Below are 25,617 nucleotides of genomic sequence, written 5' to 3'. Positions count from 1 at the left end.
CATTGCTGTGCTTATGGAAAACAGCTGCAAACCTGTCTCCATCAGGCAGTTGTACAGCTGGTTTGCACAGCTGGGTTGTATCACTGGCTATTCCAGGCAACAAGGCTTTTAATTTAAAACAAATTAAAAACTATTTGCTTGATAATTCATTTTTTAAATTCTACATTAGCCGAAACAACAGACACAAACTAATACATTGAAATCAATTCAGCAGCATTCAGGAAAAAAGTCATTCAGCTACTGTAGGTATAAAATCTTCCTAGTCATTAAAAAACTTAAAATGTGGAATAGCTCTGTGTCAGAATAGCTGAACTATTTCAATCTCCAGTGTCTCTCTTCTGATGTGATTTACATTCTGCAAAGACAATTGGAATGCAATGGCATACAGGATTTGCACAGGGAAAAGGTTTGCAAACAAATATGGATATGTTAACATTTTAAAAGGGCAGATGAACACATAAAGTTGCAGTCTCAGATTCTATAAAAACCAGAGTAACAATCCATCATCTAAGAACTGGGAAATGTCTGAACAAGTCCCCTGTAAAGACAAAAGCAAGTTTTCAGGCACTTTCCATATGAGGCAGACACGTAGAGAAAACAAAACTTATGTATACAGCAGGTTTTGCAAACTTAAAATATAGTATGGGGCAAGGACTAACTTTCTTAAGGCCAGAACATTTTGCATTTCAGCAGCAGCAGCCACATTTCCAGGCTTTGTTATTCTTTTTCTTACAATAACGACTCTGGTTATTCAAAGGTTTCTGCTTTTGTCCTTTTACATTCCCGAGCAGTGAGAGCACAAGAGCACTGCTCAGGGGTTATTTGTGTGTTCAGGGACTACTGGGCTGTAACTGGGCTGTAACTGGGCTGTAACTGGGGTGTAACTGGGGTGTAACTACACCGTGCTGGCATTGCTGTGAGATGCACAGACCTCAGTGACACCTGCTAGGAATTTACTGAATTGTAAGGAGAGAACAACAGTGACCCAAGATGAGCATCTCATTAGCTATTAAGTTGCCCATGTGAAATATATAAAGTAGCAAAGTTTTGCAGCATTCAGGGAGCTACAGCCATATTTTACACTGGAAGCCCATTTCCTCCCTGTCTGGTGATTAAATATGAAGCACACAGGGTTTATGATTTGTGAAGACTTCCTGTCCAAAAAGCTGAGGTGCCATATCTGCCAAAAAACCCCCACTGATAACCTACTTTCAAAGGTATCTTTTATAATGAAAATCTCAACAATCACGCTGCTCATCTCTTGGGTTTGGATAGTTTTACTGGTATGAGAAGTGTGAGAATTGCCTTCAAATTTAGTAATTAATCCCAGCGTTCATTTCTGTCCTGGTTGTGGCAGAGAGCAGCTGCAGGTGTTGTTTCACTGTCTTTGACACTGTTCATCATCAGACCTTCAGCAGGGATGATAATTTTCAGCTGAGGAAGCACATTGAAGTTTTCTTACAAGTTTGTAGAGCAGTAGTAGATGCTATTTTTCTAACTGTACATTGCTAAGGATCTGCCTTCAAGCATGGATATAACAAAACTCTCCATGTTTTTACCCCTCCAGATTGAATTACAGCAATGTATTTTGCAGCACAAAATTACTTTCACAAATCACTGTCACTGTTTCATACAGAATATAATGGCCCTGTATTCACCTACCAGCACTAAACTGGATTCCCATTCATTCCAGTAAAATTAAAGGTTTGAAACTTATGAGCCTCAAAGAATCCCCCTCCCTTCTGCCAGTTCCAATCAGATCCAGTGTTGCCAGGGCTCTCACACAATGTTTGCAGTCAGGACTCTTCCAATTCCTTACGTGGCCAAAGGGAGCCAAGTTTCATGACTTTCATCACATCCTGCAAGACCCACTTGCTGCAGCAGCTCTTGTTAAAGCAGTGGAACACACTGCAGGTTCCCCAAAGTGTGCCAGGTACCTTTCAACCAATAAAATATGTTTCCTTACCCTGAAATGCTTAGTCTGCAAATGAATTCTACATGGCAAGAACCCAAGTGATATTAAACAAATAGGAAAAAAGAAGAGAACAGTGACAAATACAAGATTTTCCAATTTTTTGCACATCTCAAAGTTCCAAAGGTATCTTACTTTCTCTTAGCATTTAAGTGTCAAACCTCTGCAATGTCACTGATCTGTACTCATAACTAGAATTTCAGATCTGACATAACTAGGGTGCTTGCTGCTCCAAAACATGCAACAGAAGTGTCACCTGTCATTCCAGAAATCTCTTTCCTTTTTAAGGAAATATTTCTCACTGGCAGGAACTATATATTTCCATCAAGGAATTAGAAGGTTTTGATTGCAATTCTTTCATTATTGCCCTTTTGCCCATATACTCTATATAAAAACACCAGTCTCTCAGAGGAGGAGTTAAATGGTAAGAAGGACACAAGCACACAATTTTTAAAGGAAATAGGAAAAGGATACAAATGGAAAAAATTAATCCAGCATTTTAATTTATAAACCCTCTACAAAAAAATCCTCATATCCTCACTGTTTCTGGAAAAAAAATCTCCTAATGAATACCAGCATATAATTTAAAATGTTAAATCACACACTGGGGCTGCCAAAGCAATACCTCTGAACATCACAGCAGAAGAAACTGCCCAAAGACAAAATTCTGCTTTGGACAGAAGGGTGGCAGGATTGGCTCAGGAAACCCAAACCTCTGGCCTGATTCACACAACCCTTGAAAGAGCCAGAATTGTCCTAATTCATAATATTTCTGGATCATCCCTCAGGGACACAATACATATTGGAAGATCAGCACACAATGAATCAGAGCTCAGTGACACCAACACAGACACCTTCCATGCCAAGCAAGGGTCAAGAGATAAAGAATCTGGCTTTGCAGACTTTCACTAACCACAAGTTCCTTTCCACAGGGAAATTTTCCATCAGGCAATTATCATTAGATCCCTTGCATTGTGCAGAAAGGTCAGCCTATGATTTAATGATGAGATTCTAACAAGAAGAAAGCCCCAATTTAAAAATTACAATGGTGCTAATACGACCAAAAGAAGGAAATGAATACAGCTACTTGGATTTTAATTATTATACATAACCACTATTTAATGGAACCTAAAGGTCACTTTTACATTCATTCTTCATGTTTTGACAGGGATTGTTAGAGCAAACGTTCATCTACACATCATCACAGACAGTGGTTTTAAAGGAAAAAGTCTTAAAGTTTCTAAAAGAATATTACAGGCAACAATGGAACAGACTCTTTAAACAGAAAGTGAATCAACTCACAAGTTGCTCAAAAATACTGTCAGAAATACACTGCATGTTCCTTTCACATACACTCCTTCATATCACCACCTTCCCCAAAAGTGCAATTTGGAATCTGGAAGTACTTTGGGCCCCAACTCTATTCTGCTTAAAGACAGTTTAAATTTTGCAGCAGACATAGGGTTAATTATCTTGCAACTTAGACATTTCTTAAAATATCTTTTCCACTGGCAGAATCACAGAGCAGCTGAAGTGGGAAGGAACCTCTAGAGATCATCTAGTCCAACCTCCAGGCTGCCCAGGGCTATGTCCAGGCAGGTTTTGAGCATCTCCAAGGAAGATGAGTGCCCACAGTTCCTCCAGGCAACTGATTCCAGTGGTCAAACACCTTCACAGCACAAATAAATTGACTTTTAGACACTTAAAAGCAGCAGCACCTGCACAGGGACATGTGAGCTACAAAAACAGAGATGAAGTCCTCAAGAACAGCATTCTGACATCTAGAACAGGTTGAGCAGTGTAAAAATAAAAGTCAATTCTTGGCTCCTGAAGTGATCACACCACAAGAGAGTAACAAAACTGTTCTGAGGACTTGCATTATGGAAAACTGTCCCCACATATCCCCTTCCTTAAAGATTCTTCACAGCTGTTTACCAAAGCTGAAGTGATACCAAGAGCAACTTCCAAACTCCTTTGTTTTAGAGCACAGAGAACAATTTGTTGAATTGTTCTAAGCCATCCCTACAATTCTGAATTGCCAAGTTGACAGAGATCAGTTTAGGACAATATTATTGTGTTACACAAATATCTTGATAATATCAGCACAAGAAAACAGACTTAGATGTTACTCACAGACAAATGAAAATGATTTTTAATCTGCTGCTGGAAGGTTTCATAAAGTGATCTGCCAACCACAGGGTGCACTTTGGAAAAAAACTTTTAAATTATTCTATGTATGCTAAACAGAACCCTTTTTTTTTTTTTTTAAAGGGAAATCCTATGTAAAAAAAAATGTTTCCAGGTGAACAACTCCAGTGGACAGATGGAAGTGGAAAGCCCTGGTGTAAGACTGTTCAACACATACCATCATCTTCTTTGTTTTCCAGTGGAACACTCCAAGCAATCAGGTTCCTTGCTGTCCGTCCCTCTTCTGCCACTATTCTCCTCACTTTATCGTGGCTATTGGAGCGTTGGAAAGAAGCCTGAAAACAAGAAATACATGGATGGGGAAACAAGAAAGAAAAATTTTGGGTTCAATACGTTAATTTCCTCCAATTTGTGGTTACACCACCCAAAGTGGGATGCTCAGGTGCTGAATTTTCATCACATATCTGAAGCAGGTTTATGCATCCATTCTCACCACCATTTTTCTGCATGATAAGCAGAGTGATTCATCAACATGTCATGGGAGTTATTATCCAGCCCACAGTATGATATGTCTAGACCACACCACCTTCATCTAATTGACTGCCAATGCTGCTAGAGAATCACAGTAGGCTTCACAAACTTTTTAATTACCTTGTGTTAATTAGAACTAATTATTCAAGATAAAAGCTGCATAAGACCAAAATACTTGTGTTGGCTGACTGGTGAGAGCCTGGAGAAAGGCACAAGACTTATGGGAACCATGTATAAAACCCCAGCTCTCCTTCACTGAGAAGACAAGAACCTAGAAAGTATTTCCTGGCAACTGTGATGGGCTCTTACTACAAAACTGCAACTATTGAAAGATGGAATGAGAGACACTGAGGATGAACTTCATTTACCTAATAAACATTTCTCTGCACTTGGGAAATACACCATCACAAGACATTTGAAACCAAAAGCATTAAAAAGTATTTGTATCAACTGTCAGATATCAATCAGATAAAATCTTGCCTCTTCTACAGTGTGTGACATTATTCCTCAGAAAATAATTTCCAACAAAACCAAACTATAAACTGTAATAATAAACTTATGGACCCTGATAGCACAAAACTGCTGACCGAGTCAGCTTTAAACACTGGCAAATTTAACCACAAAGAACTTACATAAACCTAAATATTATTTAGGCACGGACAGACAGATTTTTTATAAGACTAATCAAGAGGTACAGTTTTCTTCTTTTCATTCTTACCATCACATAGCTCAGGCCTGCAGCCACTTTTACATCTTTAGAAAGATAATACAGTAAAATCACAGTAAAAATGAATATAGCAGATGAGTGGCTAGAAGTTATTAAGGTGGTAGGAAACACAATACAAATGAGAAACTGCTTTTACTTCACTACTTATCTAAGTTTTTAACTTGTTCTCAACTGCCTGTTTTGAAGTCACAGTGTGCCATCTAGTGCTCCACAGACACCACAGGTAACACAGCAAGAGCAAAATAAAAATACCACTGCTATCAGTGACATTTTGGAAAACCTAGTGTAATAAATAGAGCATATTACACACTTTGGACCAAAGAAAGCCAAACAAAGCATGTAAAAAAACCCAGGATCTATACAAAACTGGCTCTAATCTATCCTTATTCTATACAACTAATTGCCCCTTCTCACTAGGAATTTTTACTAAGTGATAACTTCTGCTGTGGCAAGTTTGGTTTGGGTTTTTAATCCCCTGTTGCTTAACAATGCACTTTCCATCATTGATCTAAGAGTTAAGACCCACAAATGTCACATAACTATTTTAAATCCCTTTAAACTACTGTATAAACTCCCAATGTAAATACTTGTGAAAGCTTACTCCATTTTAACTTGATCTCCTCTGAAATGTGTATTTAAACCAAAAGAAGAATTTTCAGACCCTATTTTACATTAATTTAGTCTCAAATCTTCAACAAAGATCCAAACACTCACCTTAGCTGGAAGTAAAGCTAATCTACAGCATCCATAACTGCCAAAAATGACATGAGTAAACAAATAAATCTTTACTCAGCTATTGCATCTTTTTCTTCCAAATTCTCCACCAGCAGACAGTGTTCACTCAGCACAATCTATGTAAGATTTGACTGTGGCTCTCCTACAGCACAAGGCCACTCACTCTTGACTTACACAGGGGACCTGGAAACCATTTCAATTTTTCTTCCCTACTTTTTATGCTGTTATGTTCCATTTCATCCTTCATTGGTCTTCCTATCTTCCAGGCTTACCATCCCTACTCCTTTGGTCCTTTTACTCATGTTTTCCAGATCTCGGATTTCAAGTTTTCTGAATCTGAGCACTCAGGGTTTTCTCTTCCAGATTGTCTCCAACTGATTCTGCCTTTGAAATACAATGTCCAAAAGCACACACAAATACTTCAGGAAGACTTTCTCAATGCTAAACACTGAGGACAGGTTATGCATATCTTACAGGTGATAATTCCATTTAATCATCTCAAAATGATGCGTGGGAACTTTCTGCACTATGATATTACCTTTGCATCACTAATGATGGTAATTTTGGACATATCACACATAAATTAGCACAACTTACATAGTCACAGAAAAACAAAGGCTGGAAGGGCCCTCTGCAGATCCAGTCCAACCCCTGGTCAGACCCAACTCTTCCCAGTACATCAGCAGAATTTCTCTTGTTGCATATATGACCTCCTATAATCCCCACATTCCTTTCTGCACAGCTGCCACCAAGACAACCACTTTCCAGTCTCATTTCTGGAGATCATTACTCCCATGAGAGTACAAAACTTTGCATTAGTCCCCACCACCCTGACTTTTGAAATTATTTATTTTTATACAAGCCAGAAATGCTTATAAGGAAAGTGTAAGTATCTCATCATGACATTTCAAAGTACTTTGTATAACGAAACTAGAGCCTGACTTTAAACTCTCATCTCCATAACTCAAATGTCAGTCAAAAGAAACCAACAAAGCCTGCAGGGAGACCCTGATGGCACAGTTCACAATGAGGAAATGCACAGCCACTGAGAAGAGAAAATTGTGCCAAAGTGCCTTTTGTTGTGCCATGGTTGGTACCAACAGTCTTTTCATTTGACAAGAGCAAACTTTAACACCCCCCTCTGCAAGTGTTTGATGCTGATATGTGGGGTTTGACTGCTTCCTCAGCCTGAATCCCGTGGGGTTTGACTGCTTCCTCAGCCTGAATCCCATGGGGTTTGACTGCTTCCTCAGCCTGAATCCCTGCTATTTGCTCCTGAACTACCTAAAGAAGTGACCTTCTTCAGAGTGCTCTGGATACAGAGCCAGAGGACTGAGCAGAAACTGTTTAGCTTAAACAGCAAATGTTTGTTATTTAGTCTGTACTGTTTCTTTTACATGGCTATGAATATTAAAGGATCTTTTATGAGGATTCTTTCTTTAATAGTGTTCATACATATAAATATATTGATGTAAACAAAACTACCAATTTCACCCACTGCATTCTTGAAGGAAATTACTTCACATCTAACCTCAGCTTCTTCAAAGAACACTCTGTTAGTGGTACCAAACATCAGGGCCTTGCACTGCAGCACAGGTTGGATGAAAGCAGTTTAAAATGGGAATTGGCTAAAACAAATAAGTGCTAAAACCCCCACATACTAACACAACTGGAAACTATGAAAAACAAAAGAAACACTCATATTTATTCTACAGTAAAATTCCTTTTTTGAAGGTTTCCCTTTATGATGTTAATCAATTAAATTTACTCAACTCCTGGAATCAATACTTTCACAGAAGGTAAAAATGAACCGATTTATCAATGAATCCTAACATGAAAAATTAGTTTTTCTTGCTGTAGAAAAATACTGCACCATATACTGCTATAGTAGCTGAACATCTTACCATCATGTTATAGCCTTCCTCTGCATCAACAGGCTCACTTATCACATTTTTGGACGACCCCATTGAGTTTTCATACCTGTGTCAAAACAAATGCAATTAATTATTTTCACTTCAACCACTTCTAAAATTACTTTCAGCTTGTTGGCAGCATTTATGTCATGGACATCAGATGAACATGGTAAGATTTTCAGAAGATAGTTTTATTTGTAAAGAGTTTGCACTGCTGCTTATTAAAAGTAGCCAAAGGCCCAGGAAGAAAACAAAAAGAGAATGACCCTATAGAAAAATGTGAATGTATGTGTAGTAAGATAGTAAACAGTACAAATAATAGTAAAATGTTAAAACAAATCTTTGCATGGACTGCTCTGAAATAGTGAAGCAAGGAGAATAATCTTTCCTGTAACAGAAGACTGGGAAAAAAGGAAAAGTTCAAAAAGAAAAAGCCAATCAGAGACAAATAGACAATCAGTATCAGACAATTAGTGGTGAAGCAAAATAAAATGGAAAACTTCTGTTCTCATTTACCTCTAAAATGTGATGATTCCTGCACAAGTCAGCTCTGAGGAAGTGAATACTTTTATCCAGCTGTGAATACAGAACCATTGCCACAAGTGCAGAAGTGCACAGGACTAAATATTTATAGGTTTATCAAACATTTCCAAAGCAGTGTCAACAATTCTGAAATAAAATTTAATCCTTGGCTTTAAGGTTGATAAATTCTGGACAGCTGCATGAACACCCTAATCTTATTCTTCTGAGGAATCATGTGCTAACTGGAAATAAAAACACTTTTACGTTATCAGAAATTAGGTAAGAGAACAAGATTAACCTTTAATCAGATCATAAGTCAGATTTTGTTGGCCTTTATCATTAATGACACTGCTTTCAGTGGGCTGTTCACTTGTTCTGACATTACATCTTGTGGTTCTCATAAATGGCCAAATTTTCTAAAAGTAAATAGCCAAACCTGCATCAACAAGCAGGCAGTTGTTTATATGCCTTAAAACAACCTACTGAACCCATAAAACCTGAAATGTTCTGCAGCTGAATGAAGGGAGCTGCGATTTTGAAAACAAAGGTTGTACTTCAGCATCACTTGAGGCATCAGGGCAGGCCCATCATGAACCTTCAAACACTGAGGTATCCTAGAAAGCTGTGCTTTTGAACACCAAACCACCCTGATTATATTCAAGGTGCAATAAAAGCTCATTAAACTGACATATATATATTTGAGGGGAAAACCCGAGGGCCCAAGTGTTTTCCCAGTACTGCAGTGCATTTGGGAATAAAGTAGAAACAAGAATCTGTGTTTAGAGAAGTGTGCAGAGAAGACAGTCCCTACCCCTGAGTACTCGGTGAAACCTACTGAGCTGTCAGCTCCCGGAGCCGTGATTTTCGCTGTCATCTAAGGAAGACCACTGGTTTATGCTCGGGACGGCGCTAGTAGTTTTTATAATTCAAATACTCATACACCATGTGGCAGTTTTTAAGAGCTGACAGTGAAATTCCCTCCAGGTGTGCCTCTCCCTTCCATCACACACAGAGCACGGGTGGGCCTGGGCAGCTCCGACGACCGCCGGGTTCACACGCACCGGGGTCCCCCTGACACGGAGCAGGTCCCAGCTTCCCCACAGCCAGCGGGGCTGGCTCGGAGGGACCGGTCCGTCCCCCGCCGGCCTCGCCGTGCAAGCCCTCCCTGCACGGTTTGACCCACCCCCACCGCTCCCGGTCGCCTGTAGCAACCGGGTAGTCCCTGCCCCGGCTGGCAGGGCCGTGTCCCGGAGCGGCCCGCCGGGGGCTGTGCTGCTGAGGGGCTGAGGGGAGGGGGCCCGGCCCGCCGCCATGTTGCCCCGCGCGACCCCCGCGCGCCGGTCACTCACGCTCTCCGCCGCGCCGCGCCGTCCCGTCCGCGCGCGCCCCGCCGCGATGACGTCATCGCACCCCGCCGACAGCGGCCGCCCGCCCGCCACCCGCGCCGGTCCCGCCCGCCCGGCCCCGCGCATGCGCCGGCCCGCCAGCCAGGGCGCTGACCCCGCGGTGCCCTGAGCTCCTCAGGTTCCTCTCCCAGGCCTGCCCTCAGCCCCTGAAACAGCCCTGAGGGGCCGTCACAGAAACACAGAATCAGTTAGGTTGGAAGAGACTTTAAGGTCATTCAGTCGAACCTATGACCGAACACCGGCTTGTCAACCAGACTGTGGCACTGAGCGCCACGTCCTGTCTTTCCTTCAACGCCTTCAGGGACAGTAACTCCACCACCTCCCTGAGCAGCCCATTCCAATATCTAGTCACCCTTTCTATGAAGAAATTCCTCCTAACGTCCAACCCAAACCTCCCCTGTGCAGCTTGAGGCCGTGTGCTCCTGAGACCACCTTTCAGGCAGCTGTAGAGAGTGAGAAGGTCCCCTCTGAGCCTTCCCTTCTCCAGGCTGAGCCTCCCTGGCTCCCTCAGCCACCCTTACAGGACTTGTGCTCCAGACCCTTCCCCAGCTGCAGCGCCTTGCTCTGGACTCATTCAATGTCCTTTGTATCGTGAGGGGCCCAGAACTGAACTCACAATTCAAAATGTGGCCTCACCAGTGCCCAGTACAGAGGGACAATCGCTGCCTTGGTCCTGCTGGCCACCCTGTTTCTGATACAGGCCAGGCAGCCCTTGGCCCACCTGGGCACACCTGGGCTCATGTTCAGCTGCTGTCGACCTGATGGGACCACTGAGCCCACGGTGGTCACTCCCTCAGCATCCTGCCCTTCCCCTCCACTGGGAGCTGGGAAAGCTGTAAACAACTGTGTGTAATACATGGGGTGTATGTATAATCCAGGCAAATACCAAAATGGGGACCTAATCCTGGGGGGTATCACTGAGGTGTAATTTAGGGTGCTGAGTCCAGCTTGGGCACTGAACCTGAGGAAAGGTGGGGCTTGTGGAGAGGCCAGCGCTCCTCATGGGATCTGGGAGATGTGATTCTCAAGGTAACACTGGACAAGTTGAATCTATTTAGTCAAAAGAAGACAAAAGGAGTAGGATTGTTCAAGCATGTAAAAGCATAATGTGTAAAGAGAGAATAATCCATTTCCCTCACTGTGACAGGAATAGTGAGAAGAAAGAGGCCTAAATTGTAACCTGGACAGCTCAGGCTGTCATCTCTAAAACATTAAAAATCCTACAAGGATGGGAATAGACATCCTGGGAGATCATACACGCTTCAGTTGGAGTCTCCAGGAACAGCAGCAACAACATCTCTCAGAAATTACACATCGGTTGACCGTGGATCAGAGCAGAGAGCTGAGCCAGGAGGTCCATGAAGGTCCCATCCAAATCCCTTCTACTGCCATGGTTTGATAATGAGCTTGATTATTATTTATCAGTCTGAGTTCCCACAGCTGCCTCCTCGGTGTGTGGCTGAGCTGAGCGCTGTGATACCACACCTGACATCAAATCCTGCTGTTCTGGTTCGATGCCAAATCAGACACCACATCAGAAGAGTGTCCTTTTACAACCTATTTCCTCATGTATTAATAACTGCACTAAATGCAAAGAAGTAGAAAAACAGGTCAGTAATGTCTGCAGAGTCTAAAATACCTCAGGACACTTTGTGCGAGGTCATATGAAACAATTAGAACACTCAAAAAGTCATATTTGGGTACTACTAAAGCAAATGACTGTCACTTTGAAATCCAAACACGGGGTATTTGAACGTGATTATCTTTATAAATGAATTGTTGCTCAGTTTTTTCCCTTACTCAAATCCACATGCCAAAATCAACAACTTTTATAATGCAAGGGTAATCTTTGCATGCAGGTCTTAGGACTCAACTGTCTCGTATGCAGATTAAAATTTTTACATGGGATAAAAACAAATTTAGGAGAATGTGTCAAAAACGGACACCTATCTAAATAAAACTACTATGAATACATTTAATCTAATAGTGTATAAATGACATGCATTAGAATAAAGAAAATTAAGGGTTATTCAAGGTGGGCAATGATTTATAAAACTGAAATGTAGAAATCTCAAAAACTTACAGTAAACAACAAATGGATAACTTCACTTGCTAGAAATAACTGTTCAGAAACTGGTTTTTGTGCTGCTGGACGACTGTTCTCATGCTGATGGTCTAAGAGGACCAGATTTACATTTGCAGATCTCACAGAGGAGAAGTCATGTTGAACATGACCTTCTAACATTAATTCCTTTGTGACCAAAAGAGTGGCTCCAAACAGATTTGTGGCAGACTGCATGCAATTTGGCTTGAAGGGAGGGGAGATTTTCCAGAAAAGTCAGAAAGTTCATCCCATAAAAAAGTTTTTATATAGCATGACTTATATTCTAATTTAAAAATAGCTTCACTGATACTCCCTTTTAACTTAAAATAGTGATGCATTTGTTATGCACGTGGTTAAAATAATGGTGTGAACAAAAGAGCCTCTTTTGTTCCCTGCATCCATACCAGAATGATCTTGAATTTATTATATGACTGGTTTAATTGTGTGCTGGAAAGTGTCTGGATTGTATTTTGACACAGAGAAGAATATGATTTCCTGTGTTTTCCCTCTTGCTGGGATTCCAATTTTTTTCCTGATGTAGAAGATAGGACTTTCATAATAATAAACTTGGTCTTGCACATCTATGTTGAATTTGTTATTTGGAGGCTGTTACAGTTGTTTAGGCACTGAAAGGTATAATGTGATACACTTGTCAACCCTTGAGATATGCAGCAAAGAGGTTTTTTGGGGTGTTAGTAATGCATTAGAAAAAGAAGACAAAGGATCTTCAGTGCTACTTCAGAAACTAATCAAATCTTATTTCTGTTTTGATTGCTTACAGGATTTGCTTTGGCTACACATGCCACAAGTAGTAGGACAATTCACATTTTGTATATGTGATTTATATAAATACTGGTGGGAAATTTGACATTTAAACCAATAAAGGGTATTAGACTTAACTCACTATTAGATTTTTTAATGGAAAGACATTTCTTATACGGGCAGGAAATTGCAATAACACGTTTACTGATTTATTGCAATATTTTACTCTTGGATCTTCAAAATGAACTGTCGTAGCTCTTCACAGTTAATAGAATTGGAGGTGAACCAGGGAGCAGTACAATGCTGTCACAATGGAAAGGACCAGACAGCACAGCAGGCAACCTCCACCAACTGGGGGCTCTGCTTAAACTATTGTGTTCATGGAAACCCAGGTGGGTTAATCTCACTTCTTTCTGGTTGAAAGAGGAGTTTTGAAAATGCACTAGTATTGAAAGGAGAAATAACAAATCTAACGATGGTCCTACATAAATCTCAATCCACTAAGAATCATTAATTTGACCTCAGTGGGGTTGGGATCAGAGCAATTCCAATTTCATGTGACAGCTGTTAGGAATGATATTCCTGCGGAGGCCCCTCATTTACCCGATGTATTTTCAGTTTGTCTGAGTGGTCAATGAGGTTAAATTTATTTTACAGCTTTCTATTATCTGCGTTGAACAGTTATTAAAATTTGTATTGATCCACCTCTTATGAAGCGTCGCTTCCTCTTCTCTTTCCGTTAGAAGTGTTCTTTGCGAATTGGGCCCTCAAGCACAACAAGTGTTCTTTCTTTTTTCGTATAAAACTTTCACAAGGCTTGTTTCCTGATCCTTCCCTCTTGCAGGGTTTGTGGATGTTTGCCTGAACTTCTGGGAATCACAGAATCATGGAATATGCCGAGTTGGAAGGGACCCATCAGAATCATCGACTCCAACTCCTGGCCCTGCATAGGACACCCCAAGAGTAACACCGTGTGCCTGAGAGCGTTGTCCCAAAGCTTCTTGAGCTCTGGCAGGCTCGGTGCTGTGATCACTGGTAACAGTGACTTCCGTCTGCCAGGCTTCTGTGGTGATTAGAAGTTGGAAAATTGTCAGTATTATCCGGGCGGTATTTGGCGCCTTCCGCGGGCAGGGCAGGAGAGAGAGGAACGCGAACGCTCTCGCTTTCGAGCCGCCCAGACCCCGCCGCGGGTCGGCTGCGGCCGCAGGCCCGACCCTCCGCCGCGCCCCCCGCCCGCCCCCGGCCCCTCTCCCCGCCCCTCGCCGCGGGTCGCTCTGGGCGGGCGGCGCGATGCGGCCGCTGCTGCTGGCGCTGGGCCTGGCCCTGGCCCTGGCGGTGGCCCCGGGCGCGGCGAACGAGCAGCACCGCGCCGAGTACGACCGGGAGGCGCTGCTCGGAGGGCAGGTGGGCCGGGGGCGGGCGGGCTCCGGCGGGGCAGCGGGGCGGGTGCTCCCCGGGCCGGGCCGGGCCGGCAGGGCCGCTGACCCGGCGCGTTGTTGTGCCGCAGGAGGAGGCGGAGGAGTACGCGCGGCTCAGCCCCGAGGAGCAGCAGCGGCGGCTGAGGAGCATCGTGAGGAGGATCGACGCGGACGCGGACGGGCTGCTCAGCGAGGGTAATGGCTGAGGAGCCGGGGGGGAAGGCGCGCTGTGCCCGCGGCTCCTGCGCTGGGGAGAATCCATGTGGGAAACAGCACGGCCCCTTGCACAGCGCGTTAGAAACACCGACAGGCTCACACAGAGCGTGTCTGAGTCCCTGAGGTTTGTGTTCGACTCGAGAACACGCGACTGAGAGGGGGCCTCACCAATGTGTGTAAATACCTAAAGGGGGAGCGTCAAGATGGACTAGGCTCTGCTCAGTGGTGCCAACCCCTGGGACAAGAGGAACGGGCAGAAACCGATGCCCAGGAAGTTCCACCTGTACATGAGGAGGAATTTCTTTCCTGTGCAGTGACCGAGCACTGGAACAGGTTGCCCAGAGAGGGTGTGGAGTCTCCCTCACTGGAGATATTCCCACACCATCTGGACGCAATCCTGTCCATGTGCTCTGGGATAACCCTGCTTGAGCGGGTGGGTTGGACCAGATGGGCCACTGTGGTCCCTTCCAACCTGACCCATACTGTGATTCAATGATGGAAAAACTGGGGCCAACAAGAGTTAGTGTGGGTAAGAGCAGTACCAAGTTGCGGGTACCACCTTTGCACATCTGAAGCTACTTGGAATCAAATGGATTTCTGTGTTTGTAATCCTGTTTGTGCCACTCAGAGCAAGTTTAAGATGCAAAGAAAGTATTGCAGCCATAATACCACATAGATGCGCTTCAGTCCCTAGTGACACAAAGTGACACTGAGAGATTATAGTTCATCACAGTAACAAATGGCTCTTCCCAGACTGGTTTTTATCAGTCAAACTTATGAACTTCATGGTGAACTCAGGCCCTTCCTTTCAGTACATCATCATGACACTCTTAATTTTAAAACTAATTTTTGTTGGTTTGCTGTGATTTGGACAACAAGTCAAGTCTCTCATGTGCAAACACAAAGTAAACAGAATCCTTGTTCAAACGCCAGAGCAGTAATATTTCATTAAAATTAAACAAAACATGTGGGAAGCTTTCTAGGTGAGAGGACAAAATATGGTTTTAAAGGCAAGATCAACCATCCCTCTTGAATGTTTTTCACTTTATGTGCTGAATTTAATGACCTGCACCCTTATTTCAGTGTGTCTGTATGGACTGTGTAGAGCTGAGACAGTCTGTAGCTTTGGCAGGATGGCTAATCCCTGTGATACAGAACAGGCAGCTCACAGCGTGAAGGCTACAGGGGAAAAGTCTATTTAAAGTGTAGGAATTCCACCCATACTCCATCCTTATGCCATATATTGCATCTGGTTCTCAGTCTAATGAAGACTTGAATTGCTCTCACTTCCCAAAGGAAAACTCACAGTGGAATGTGTTTTAACACTAAGAAACTTATGGTACTGATTTTTTTTCAGCTCAGTTGTTTCTCAGTACTGCAAAATTCTTCTTGAGAACTTTTTCCATATTAATGGTGCCTCCATTTGGAGGCTGACAGAGAGAGAAGATGGGATATATGTTGGAGCAATAAATATTTCTGATTAATGGCACTGGACATTATGTGTCCAGATGGCTGTGCCTGATGCCTTAAATGCTGGGTCCTAAACCATAAATTACATGTTGCCCATCTTTAAGAAATGTTGCAGTTTCTTGTAAGGCAGTGCTGGTTTGTGCACAAGCCTTGGTGCCCACACACCTCTGCACGTTCAGTCAACTCACAGAATCTGTTAGAAACCTGGTTCCTTTGCTAATACAAGTACAGTATTCAAAACGTATTTTTAAAAATCTCATGCTGCTTTTCAAAGAGATTTAAATCTAATGAAGTTGTATTGATGCTTCTGCCAAGAATGACAGGATAAGATACTTTAGTATTTGAAAAATGCCGTAAGATTTTTCTGCATCAAAGTAGTAATTTTTATAGGATTTTTTTATTAGTCATCATGAATCTTCAGAGCAGGATTTCAGTTGAGTTGATTTAGATACATAATTTTTGCAATGCAGAGTAAGATGTCTTTCCCTTCTGGGCACCTGAAAATAACTGAGAGATACTGAGAGAATGTGTTCTCCCAATCTTCTTGAAATAAAGTAACTTTAATGTATTTGTGTCAGTTCATTGGTATATTAAGTTTTATTTCTTTTAGCCACATTTCTATTAAAACAAGCAGCTTAAAAGCCTTTCCAAACTATGTAAGGCTTGATTTCAGCCCCAGGTAAAGGGAAAATAGCTGTTAATATTTTATTTTGGGTAATTAAGGCAATGGCAGTAAATTGAGTTTTATTTCAGTTTGTGGATTTTTCAAAAGAAACCCCAGACTGATGAGAACAAGGGTTTTTTGGGGTACCAAATTACACTTTGAGCTGTCTGTCTAAAACAAATTCAGCATCATTTTCATAAAGAAAAGGGGAAAAAAGGATGCCATAGTGTTGATTTGCTTCAAACGTGGCCACATAATCATTACCAAAAAGAACCAGAAGTCTGCTGCTGGGATCTGTTCATCCAGTTAACTTGGAAAAAGCCTGAGCATGGAGGAGACAGACTGGTTTGCTTTAACTAACCTCTTGCCTACCTGCTTACATCCCAACTGCAGAGTGTAATCCACATGGAATAGATCTGTGGTATCTTTCCAGTTTTCACAGTGGAGATTACTCTGCTTTGTTTTATTTTATGATATTTTTAATGCTTTCCACAGACGAGCTGAGCTCCTGGATACAACAGTCTTTTAAGCATTATGTTACACAAGAAGCAAAGCAACACTTCAGTGACTATGACAAAGATGGTGATGGATTGGTGTCGTGGAAGGAGTATAATTTGCAAATGTACGATCGTGTAATTGATTTTGATGAGAACACTGTCCTGGAGGATCAGGAAGAAGAATCATTTCGACAGGTAAAATGTTTCAGCAGCAGTTTCTGTAACTGTTGGCAAAAGGCAGCAATTTTTGTTTATTGTGACGGAACAAGATGGGTAGAGGAAGCAGAGCAGCTGGCATATGTTTTAACACTTTCTGCTATCTGAGATGGGGGAGTAATTAAAGGAAAGTAATGGAGTATTAAAGCTGCTACCAACAAAATTAAGACACAATGAAATGATACCCCCTGAGTGTATTTTGCTGGCTGAGTGGAGCGTAAGTCTGTCAACAGTCCTTTTATGACAGAGCCCAGTCTCCAACCATCGCCTTAAAACAAGATTCCAATCCCCTGGGTTGGGTCTGCAGCCTGACAGTGTCCTGCCCTCAGCAGGGGCCAGGACCACTGCTGGTGGAGGAGAAGGAAACTCTTTAACCCTTTGACTGCACTGTTCTAGGCACTGTTTTGGTTGCTGCTCAAGCACTCAGTGTGGAGTATCAGTGTAGCCTGCTGTAATATTGCCTGTCCATTAGAGACCCACAGAGAAAGCAATAGCAATTCAGACAGTTTTAGCAATAAAAATGAAACTCCTGTAGCTAGAAATGGATGTCTAAACACAGAAGTTATGGGTTAGTCTCATCTATGAAAGCAGATGCATAAAAGGGGAAAGGAGAGAGGGAAGAAAGGCAGGGGAGGACAGATTCACTACATAGCAAAACTTTCCTTTCAAGTTACACATTTATAAGTACATGTAAATGTTTCCCAAAAAGAGAATAAATGAGTGTTTAGACTATTCTGGCCTGAGGTATTTTTTCTGTGAGGATTCCTTTTTATGCTGTTAGTAAAGGAGAGGTAGATAATACAGGTTGTTGACAGAAGTGAAACTAAAATCGTGGAGAGAGGATTTTACACACTGAGGAAACAAACTGTAAAGCTTAACCTAACTGAATAATTCCATAGCTTTTAAATAAAACAAGATTTTCAGTGGAACTGCCAGTCAAAATACTGATCCCATGTTTGAGATATTGCCATCCCAGATCTAAACAGAGCTATAGATACATCAGCTGAGTTAGAACTGGTTGCTTGGTTAATGGTGTGACTTGACTGCCTGCTGGGTTGTCCTGGCTGACTTCTTCAGCACGGGCTGTAAAATGAGCAGCGTGTTACAGGTACCATAGGTCAGCCATCCTCAGCATTTTCCTTACATTTGGAAATTAGTGGGCCTGCTCTGAGCAAAATGGAAGAGTAAGACAGGGTGTTGATTTAGAACTGACATCGAGTAACCACAGGAGTTTACCAGGAGGTGGCAGCCTTGTTCATCACTTCCCAAAAATCACTGCAAAACCAGACTGTCCCTCAAGAGGGTAAGTTTATGTTACAGTCTGGTACTGTCTGTAGCCAGTCCTTCTGAACTGCCTTCCTGGTTAAACCCTCAGCCAAGGTCAGCTTTTCTCTAAGAAAATTAAACTATTTTGAAGAATATTTAAGATCTTATCCTTCACTTGTTACATGTTACTCTCTGTGTTTTTCAGGGTAGCCTCATTTTGAGAGAAGTGTCAGCAGATAGGATATAAATGAGAAGTGCAATTTCAAATGCTTATTTTTTAAAGCATTTAAGATCTATGATTTCTGGCTGCTTCCTTACCCAGATCAGAGTCACACTGATAGCACAACACACTTAATGATGGGATTCCAAGGTGGTTCTAGTTCATGTCACATGCAGTTTGAGCTGAGATCAGTTTTTAATGGTGAGGGTCTGTATTTTGTCTAAAGTGACTGTATAAAATGAAGTGAGAAAAAAAAAAGGGAATTTTTTCAAATTTGGAATACAGAAATAGGAAGTGCAAACATTCAGGAATAAGAACTTGCCTGCTTGTTGTGGATATTATTTCTTTTTTAAAGACATGCTAATATATGTACTTAAAACGGGTTAGAGAAGGGACTTTCCTTTGAAATTCTCAGGTGTAATGGACAGCAGTCTTGTAATAAAGGAATCTGGCAAATCCTTCAGCCTTTAAAATGGCTTCAGAAAAGACATTTTACATATGTGATATTTCAAGACCTTCTGTGAACTGCAGACAGCCCTTGATATAAGTAAGATATAGATCCAGAAGGTTAAATGTTGTTAAAATGTAAATTTTGGAATTTGCAGTGGCTGCCATTAATTATAAACATTGTACTCCACTTGGTTACTTTGGGAATTGGGACTTTTAGAAGAGGATGCATGTATGGAAATAAGAATTCTTGGTCTTTTCATTATCTCCCTTTTGTGTTTCTGAAACCTTGGCTAAGAGTATGTTTTAAATGGCTCCTTAAATTAAAAAACAAACAAACAGGGTTTTATGCAATTCTTAGAATAAAACCTCAATTAAAAGTGTTTTTCTCACTGCTCTCAATTAGCTCTTTTTAGTGAAGGTATAACATCAGTACAATATGAGTAGGTAACATGAAACAATTAATATTCTAATGAGCTTATAGCCAACTACTATAATGTTGTTTTTCCTTTTCATTAAGGGCTCTAACTAAATCTATTTTCTAAGCTTCATTTAAAGGAGAAAAAGCGTTTTGAAAAAGCCAATCGAGATGATGTCCCTGCCCTGAATGTGGATGAGTACGTGGCTTTTGAGCACCCTGAAGAAGTGGAATACATGACGGTGAGATCCTGGCAGGGGCTGTCTCAGCCTCTGTGTGTAGCTACACCACCTTTTTTATTCATGCCCTGGCCCCAGTCCCACAGTGGGCTGTGGAGCAGTTTTGGATACTGCTTGTGCAGCCCAAATGAAAAATCAGGTAGTGTGTTGAGGATCCGGTGCTGGAGGTCAGGAGCTGGAGCAGGAGATCAGTGCTGCTCTTTGAAATGTTCTTTTAAGCTGTTTCACAGCTATCCCAAACTTTTGGAATTGGTCTGACATAGCCACCTCTCAACCCTGTTAGGGTGGGAATACATCAGTGAGATTTTAGCTGTCAGTTTTAGCTCTCATCATTTCACTGATGAATACATCAGTGAGATTTTAGCTTTCATTTTTAGCTCTCTGGTGCCAGAGCCAGCTTCCAGGAGGAGTGATCTGTAAGCAGCCTTTGTTTGTGTGTACACAGCACAGAGTTATGGACAAACAAGGGAAGGCAGAAATACAGGATGGGCTCACTGGCTTCACTGGGAAACACAGGACAAAAGACAAACCAATTATAACAATTCAATTAAGTTGCAAAAATGCAAATTAGCAAATCCATCACATGAAAAAAGAAAAGTGAAAATGAGATGATAGAGCTTTGTGCATATTCATATTTCTCAGCTGCTTTTTTATTTTGAATTATGTTGAAGGATTCCAGCTCTATGGACACCTTTCAGATTTGGTTTTCATGAAACCTGACATTCTAAACTCCTAAGAGCAGATCTGTTTTATTGCTCAGGAAGCAATTACTGCACCAGCCTACATAAAACAGAAAAGGAGATTTGAAATGAGGGAGTCTTTCCTTTAAAGAATTCCTTATTGCTCTAAAATGATTCAGTGCTGTTTCTCTTGATTATGAGTTGCTAATTTTGCTCTTTGTATGTGTACAAAGGACTTTGTCATTCAGGAGGCTTTAGAAGAACATGATAAAGATGGTGATGGATTTGTCAGCCTGGACGAATTCCTTGGTGATTACAGAAGAGACCCAAGTAAGGAACAAAGGGGGGGGCATGAAAGAGGGAACTAACAAAAGCTTTTGAATTGGCTGCACCTTTATTTTCAGCTTTTCATACCTACAGATTCAGAGTAACATTTGACTGTCTTAGTATAATTCTGTTTCCTGGAACTGGGCATAGAAGCTCATTATTTCAGTCTGCCCCGTGTGTATTTGGCAGTACTTTGTGTGTGGCCCATTCCGCTGTTTCCCTGCGAGTTGTTTCTTGTTTTCCTAAAGACTGAAGTGTATTCCTGAGCACAAGGCATACAGCTGAGATAAGGTGCAGTATTACTGAACACATGTGCAAACCCAGCCAGCAGGGATGGGAGGTTAAACTTCCCTGGGCTGGATCAGCTCTGAGCCTGGCTTTGGAAGGGTGAGCCACGTGTGTTACAGGAGAGGGGAAGGGAAGGAGGTGGTTCTGTACCAGAGATCAGAAGCCTGATATTTGCCTTCACTTTTTGGTTTGTTATGGTTTTTTTTTCCACTCTTGCCCTTTCTTAAATTTGACCTATTCTTTCTTTAACAAGAACAAGGGCACTTATCTGGTGTTAATCAACATTTATCGATAAATATTTTACACACTGTATTTGATTCACTACAAGTTATGACAAATAACTGCTCCAGTTCCAAAAAGCCCTTTAAGTTCAGTTATGTGGAAAGTCTGCTTGGCCCTAAGGAGTGCCAATTTTGAATGGTATCATAGCTGAGAAAAATTGTTTAAGCCACAGGAGGATATGTAGGAACAGGGGAATAGTCTGTTTTATTTCAATCCAATGAACCACCTGGAATTTCACCTTTATGACCATATTTGTTTGCCAGAGCCAGTAAAAACAGTAGATCTCTGATGCAACTGCAGGGTTCTTTATCTTTTTCCTGCTCTGACTTGAAAGAAAGCTTTTCCAAGCCAGTCTATACAAAGTTGTTGGAAAGGAGTGAAATTGTTGCAGTAATAGAGAAGATAACAGCTTTGCATTACAACTTGTTTGCAAGAATTCAGAATCAGTACAAGCTACTTCAGCTTTCCTCCAAAAGACCTTCTCTTCTGCAGGTGGTGTTCCTCCAGCACACTTTAAAATGACTAATTAGACTACATGGTGACTCTGATTTCATAACTGTCTTGTGGTTTTGGGCAACAGTGTATGGTGAATTGTGACATTAAGGGATGATCTACTTGCAAAACTAAATGTTAGAAAGGAAGGAGAGACTTCATTCTTTTTTATTCTTTTACAGTAGAATCCTGATTGTTTTTAAACTTACTTATCTGCTTGTGATACTTTTGACATTCATAAGGTCTAGAAAGTCTTAATATCTGTTCATGCTTGTCTGCAATATTTATCAGTTTGATGAATTGCTTCTAAATTTCTTGAAGAGCTAGAGATAAGTTTAGGTTTGCTGGGTGGGCTGTGCAATGCCAGTGCATGGGGTAAGTACGAAACAAGTGTGCAAATAAATAAATAAATACCAACAGTAAATGAAACTGCTTTCCCTGCTCTCCTCTGCCCATTAAGGTTTGTCTTTGCTTAGTGACATCACTTTTGTGTTATGTTTTACGAGATTAAGTGAATTTGCTTAGGAGAAAAGGTGAAAACATCTGCTTTAAGGTGAAGAGTGGCTTTAAACTTGACAACTGTGTCTTACCAGCTGCAAGGGAAGATCCAGAGTGGATACTTGTTGAGAAGGATCGTTTTGTGAATGACTATGACAAGGATCATGATGGAAAACTCAACCCTCAAGAGCTGCTGTCCTGGATAGTACCCAATAATCAGGGGATTGCACAAGAGGAGGTGGGTGTTTTGGCTGCTCTTTAGGGTTTAACCACTGCAGGAGAATTGTGAAGGTATCACAGCAAAATGGCAGAAGCATTCAGATTTATCGTGTCATAGTTACTGAAAATGAATGTTAGTAGCTCTTTGCATATATTTTTAACCTCTTTTCAATTTGACAAGGAGTGCAGGTCCTTTACCTGTGTTAGGCAAATGTGAAGTTCCTACTAATTGTGTGTGTGTGTGAATGAACAAAGTGCTTTTCTACATGTTTAAACAGCTTATCTGCTTTGACTCAAGGGTACAGCATTTTAATAAGTAATTTTTTAGTTATTGTAGGTAAATCTAATGAGATGCACTACAAAAAGAAGCTTCATAATTTTGAAAAAAAGAAACTGATTGTGATTCTTGTAACTGGATAAATCACCATAATTTGTAGAACTAAAAACTTAAGTACAAGAAAATGGCAGTACTCTGTGATTCAAGATGGTGTAAAGCAAACCTTGATGATGATAATTAAAATGGTTTAATCAGTGGTAGAACACCATAATAGCTTTTAAGTGGATTCTCATTTTAGCTGTCTTTATTTTTTTGTAGCAGTTTACAGTCCCGGGCTGCAGTAGAGAGGATTTCTCCCTTTCCACGAGTAACTTTTTATCTAAATTTTCCATGTCTTTCCTTTACACTGGGGGATTTTGGTGTTCAGAATGGCAGGAACAACAGGTCTTCCCAAGGTTCCCTGGTTCCTGGGAAAGAGGGGAGCTGCTTGGTCTCATTTCTGAGCTCCCAGCCCTGCCTGTCTCAGCTCTTGGTGACAGAAAAGCCCCGTGGCAGCCGCAGCGTCGGCTGCTCGTGTGTCTGGCCCTGCTGGGGCTGTTCAGTTGCTCGAGGAGTATTTTTGTAAATGTGGCTCTGTGAGCCTCTGCACAGCCTTTTTTTAACATCTGACTCTTGAGGGGGGTTGATTCTCAGAAATAGCCCTGTTGTGACACGAATTCTGTGTGGTGCTGAGTCTGTTCATACCTGTATTGGTTTGCTTGGTTTGGTTTTTTTAGCTGTTCTTAGCTATTGATTCAAATTTTAGCTTCCAGCAAGGCTGTGCTGTAGAGATAGCTCAGTTCTGCAAGAAATAATTTGTTATATTTGTTTCTCTAACCTGCTGGGTTTTTTCTTTACTTAATATGAAGGCTTGGCAAATTCACATGTCTTAAGGAGAAGGTGGCATTGACTTCAGTCATAAACTGCTGTTTGAAAGCTGAATGTCACAGTTTCTTTTTGGCATTTCAAAATGACTTGAGAAGCCTGGTAGCTAAATCACATAAAAATAGAAAAAATACTATATATTTCATTTTCAGGAATTGCTATGTGTTTACCAAGATGTTTGTCATATTAATCCTGCAGCTCCTGCCATCCAGAGTGCTTTTAAAAGCTGCTTGGCTGACGTTAGTCCCCGTTATTTTTGGCTCGGTTACACTGAGCCAAACCAATCAGAAAAAGTGGGAACAGAAGGATTCTCTAAATTCCTGTATTTGTAGATGTTCAGCAAATGAAAGCAAAGCCCATGTAATACCAGGACTCCTATTTCTCTGAAATAATGGGTGCAGTGAAGCTGCTGCACAGCCCGTTAGCTTTGAACTATGTAACACTGCTGAATGAGCTACAACTCAAATATTCTGCACCGGGTTCTTTGTTTTACCGCTGAACTCCCCTCCTTTTCTAATATATAAATAAGCCAAAAATCAGAATTGTTTTAACTTGGTGCACCTGGTGTTCCATTTCTTTTACAGGCTCTTCACCTCATCGAAGAGATGGATTTGAATGATGACAAAAAACTTTCTGAAGCAGAAGTTCTTAAGAACCAGGATTTGTTTCTTAACAGCGAAGCAACAGATTATGGTAGGCAGCTTCATGATGAACGTTTCTACCATGAAGAACTTTAGATTATTTATTTTGTAATCTGTTTTGGTTTTTTTTCCCTTACTTTCATTTGGAGCTTTTGTTAAAAGCATCCATCAGCCATGTTGCAAGTTTTATGCTGTAATTACAGTACACTAATGGTTGTGTAAATAATTTGCATTCAAAATTTAATTGCCCCCCTGCAGACTTCCCGGGCCTCTCCTAGCCTTCAAAATTAATCTGAAATACTTACTTCCAAAACTCTATAACGTTGGGAAATAAATTACTTGGGGGTAGTACTGTATTGTGAAGAGTTGTTCTGCTGTACTTGAAGAAAATGGAGAATCTAAATGGTTCTGAAAGAATGCAAAATGTAGTAACTGAGACTACTATTTTTCTAATCAGTTTAATTGGGGAGGGGGGAGTGGGGAAGGTGGGAGGATGTTTAGAGTCAGTATTAACTGTGGTTTATTTAATACCTTTGGAGAAACACTTAGATTAATGCCTCAATTGTTTAAGAGGTTTCTACTTAATTTTACATGGTTTCTATACTGTGTTTTACTGTATCATAAAACTTGCTATTTTTACATCTATAGACAATAATTGTTTTTAACGTACAATTCTACAGCATTAGCAATATAATGGTATTTTACTGTGTCAAGATCCTGTTCATTTGTTGGATTAAAACTTAAAATATTCTGTCTTTCTGTGTTTTGTACATTTATTTCTTACTGCGGGTCACCCACAGCAACTGCTTGAGGTGTGAGCAATGTACATAATGTACAGTGGCAACATTCTTGGCTTTATCATCTCATCTACATCCTAAAGAAGAGTCAAAAAAAGCAACGTGTGCATTTAGCATTTTCTGGACAAGTTTGCAGAAGCAATTGTGTTTGTTTTGGTTTTTAATTTGTGGTATATGGAATGCTAAGGCATCAAGTGAGTACTGCCCCATTATGTAAGTGTTTGAAACAGTCTGAAAGGTTAATGGCATGACAGGTTCAGGTTAGGAAAGTCTGTATATTCACTTTTATCTCCTGGAAAGT

At 41.2% G+C, this 25,617-nt stretch overlaps 2 protein-coding genes across 4 annotated transcripts in view; one reads left to right on the top strand and one right to left on the bottom strand.

Moving 5' to 3' along the window:
* SCAPER (S-phase cyclin A associated protein in the ER) overlaps positions 1 to 9,947 on the bottom strand; it is a 142,855-nt gene extending 132,908 nt beyond the window's left edge. For both annotated transcript variants that reach the window (XM_027698128.1, XM_027698129.1), the window contains exons 1-3: positions 9,898 to 9,947; positions 8,018 to 8,093; positions 4,338 to 4,455 (exon numbers count right to left, since the gene is read on the bottom strand). In XM_027698128.1, the coding sequence (XP_027553929.1) occupies positions 4,338 to 4,455; positions 8,018 to 8,080 (181 nt within the window). In that variant the 5' untranslated portion in view covers positions 8,081 to 8,093; positions 9,898 to 9,947. The remainder of the gene's footprint in view (positions 1 to 4,337; positions 4,456 to 8,017; positions 8,094 to 9,897) is intronic.
* A 4,142-nt stretch (positions 9,948 to 14,089) lies between these two features.
* On the top strand, positions 14,090 to 25,274 carry RCN2 (reticulocalbin 2). Of its 2 annotated transcripts, none has more exons than XM_027698042.1 (7): positions 14,090 to 14,224; positions 14,328 to 14,433; positions 17,084 to 17,280; positions 19,793 to 19,894; positions 20,805 to 20,901; positions 22,554 to 22,696; positions 24,463 to 25,274. In XM_027698042.1, exons 1-7 carry the CDS (start codon positions 14,111 to 14,113, stop codon positions 24,613 to 24,615), a joined length of 912 nt encoding a protein of 303 aa, XP_027553843.1. In that variant the 5' UTR covers positions 14,090 to 14,110; the 3' UTR covers positions 24,616 to 25,274. The 2 variants fall into 2 exon arrangements, with proteins under 2 accessions (XP_027553843.1, XP_027553842.1); XM_027698041.1 differs by having other exon boundaries at positions 19,781 to 19,894.
* Positions 25,275 to 25,617: the final 343 nt, after the last annotated feature.

This window comes from Neopelma chrysocephalum, unplaced genomic scaffold, assembly GCF_003984885.1.
Source record: "Neopelma chrysocephalum unplaced genomic scaffold, ASM398488v2 Primary Assembly neopelma1_124, whole genome shotgun sequence".
NCBI classification, from domain to species: Eukaryota; Metazoa; Chordata; class Aves; order Passeriformes; family Pipridae; genus Neopelma; species Neopelma chrysocephalum.
Note: the sequence above shows the minus strand (reverse complement) of the source record. Positions and strands in the feature narration are given on the sequence as shown.

Excerpts from the sequence above, each read along its gene's own strand:
- RCN2 (XM_027698041.1), top strand. The coding sequence starts at position 14,111 with ATGCGGCCGCTGCTGCTGGCGCTGGGCCTGGCCCTGGCCCTGGCGGTG. Across the intron at positions 19,895-20,804 it reads AAGAAGTGGAATACATGACG|GACTTTGTCATTCAGGAGGC; the intron begins GTGAGATCCTGG and ends ATGTGTACAAAG. Across the intron at positions 20,902-22,553 it reads TGATTACAGAAGAGACCCAA|CTGCAAGGGAAGATCCAGAG; the intron begins GTAAGGAACAAA and ends GTGTCTTACCAG.